The 283-nt window shown below is 48.1% G+C and overlaps 1 protein-coding gene across 2 annotated transcripts in view; it reads right to left on the bottom strand.

Annotated features, from left to right (window-relative positions):
* LOC119590622 (synaptotagmin-14-like) overlaps positions 1-283 on the bottom strand; it is an 82,700-nt gene that overhangs the window by 10,106 nt on the left and 72,311 nt on the right. For both annotated transcript variants that reach the window (XM_037939299.1, XM_037939300.1), the window contains exon 5: positions 36-197. In XM_037939299.1, coding sequence (XP_037795227.1) covers positions 36-197 — 162 coding nt within the window. The remainder of the gene's footprint in view (positions 1-35; positions 198-283) is intronic.

Here is a 283-nt window from a genome sequence, read left to right as displayed (position 1 = left end):
TACTAAATCCCTATCTCCATCTTCTTCCTCTTTACCTGAGTGTTGGCAGCTCCCCCTCGCTCCTTGCTCGGCACATCCTTCGCTTGTAGTATGTGGACCGTTAGTGTCTTGGTGGGAAGGTCGTAGGCAAATCCTGCTTCGATAGATCCGCAGCGTACCAGGAGCGCCTCTCCTACCGTGCCGTCCTCATGGCATTCCTGTTGTGGGATAAGATAGGATGAATTAGATAGATATGTGAGAGGAGGTCATATTTTGATTCGACAAAGGATATTGAGACAAAAAT

Source organism: Penaeus monodon, chromosome 27, assembly GCF_015228065.2.
Source record: "Penaeus monodon isolate SGIC_2016 chromosome 27, NSTDA_Pmon_1, whole genome shotgun sequence".
Lineage (NCBI taxonomy): Eukaryota > Metazoa > Arthropoda > Malacostraca > Decapoda > Penaeidae > Penaeus > Penaeus monodon.
This window is presented reverse-complemented; position numbering and strand designations above follow the sequence as displayed.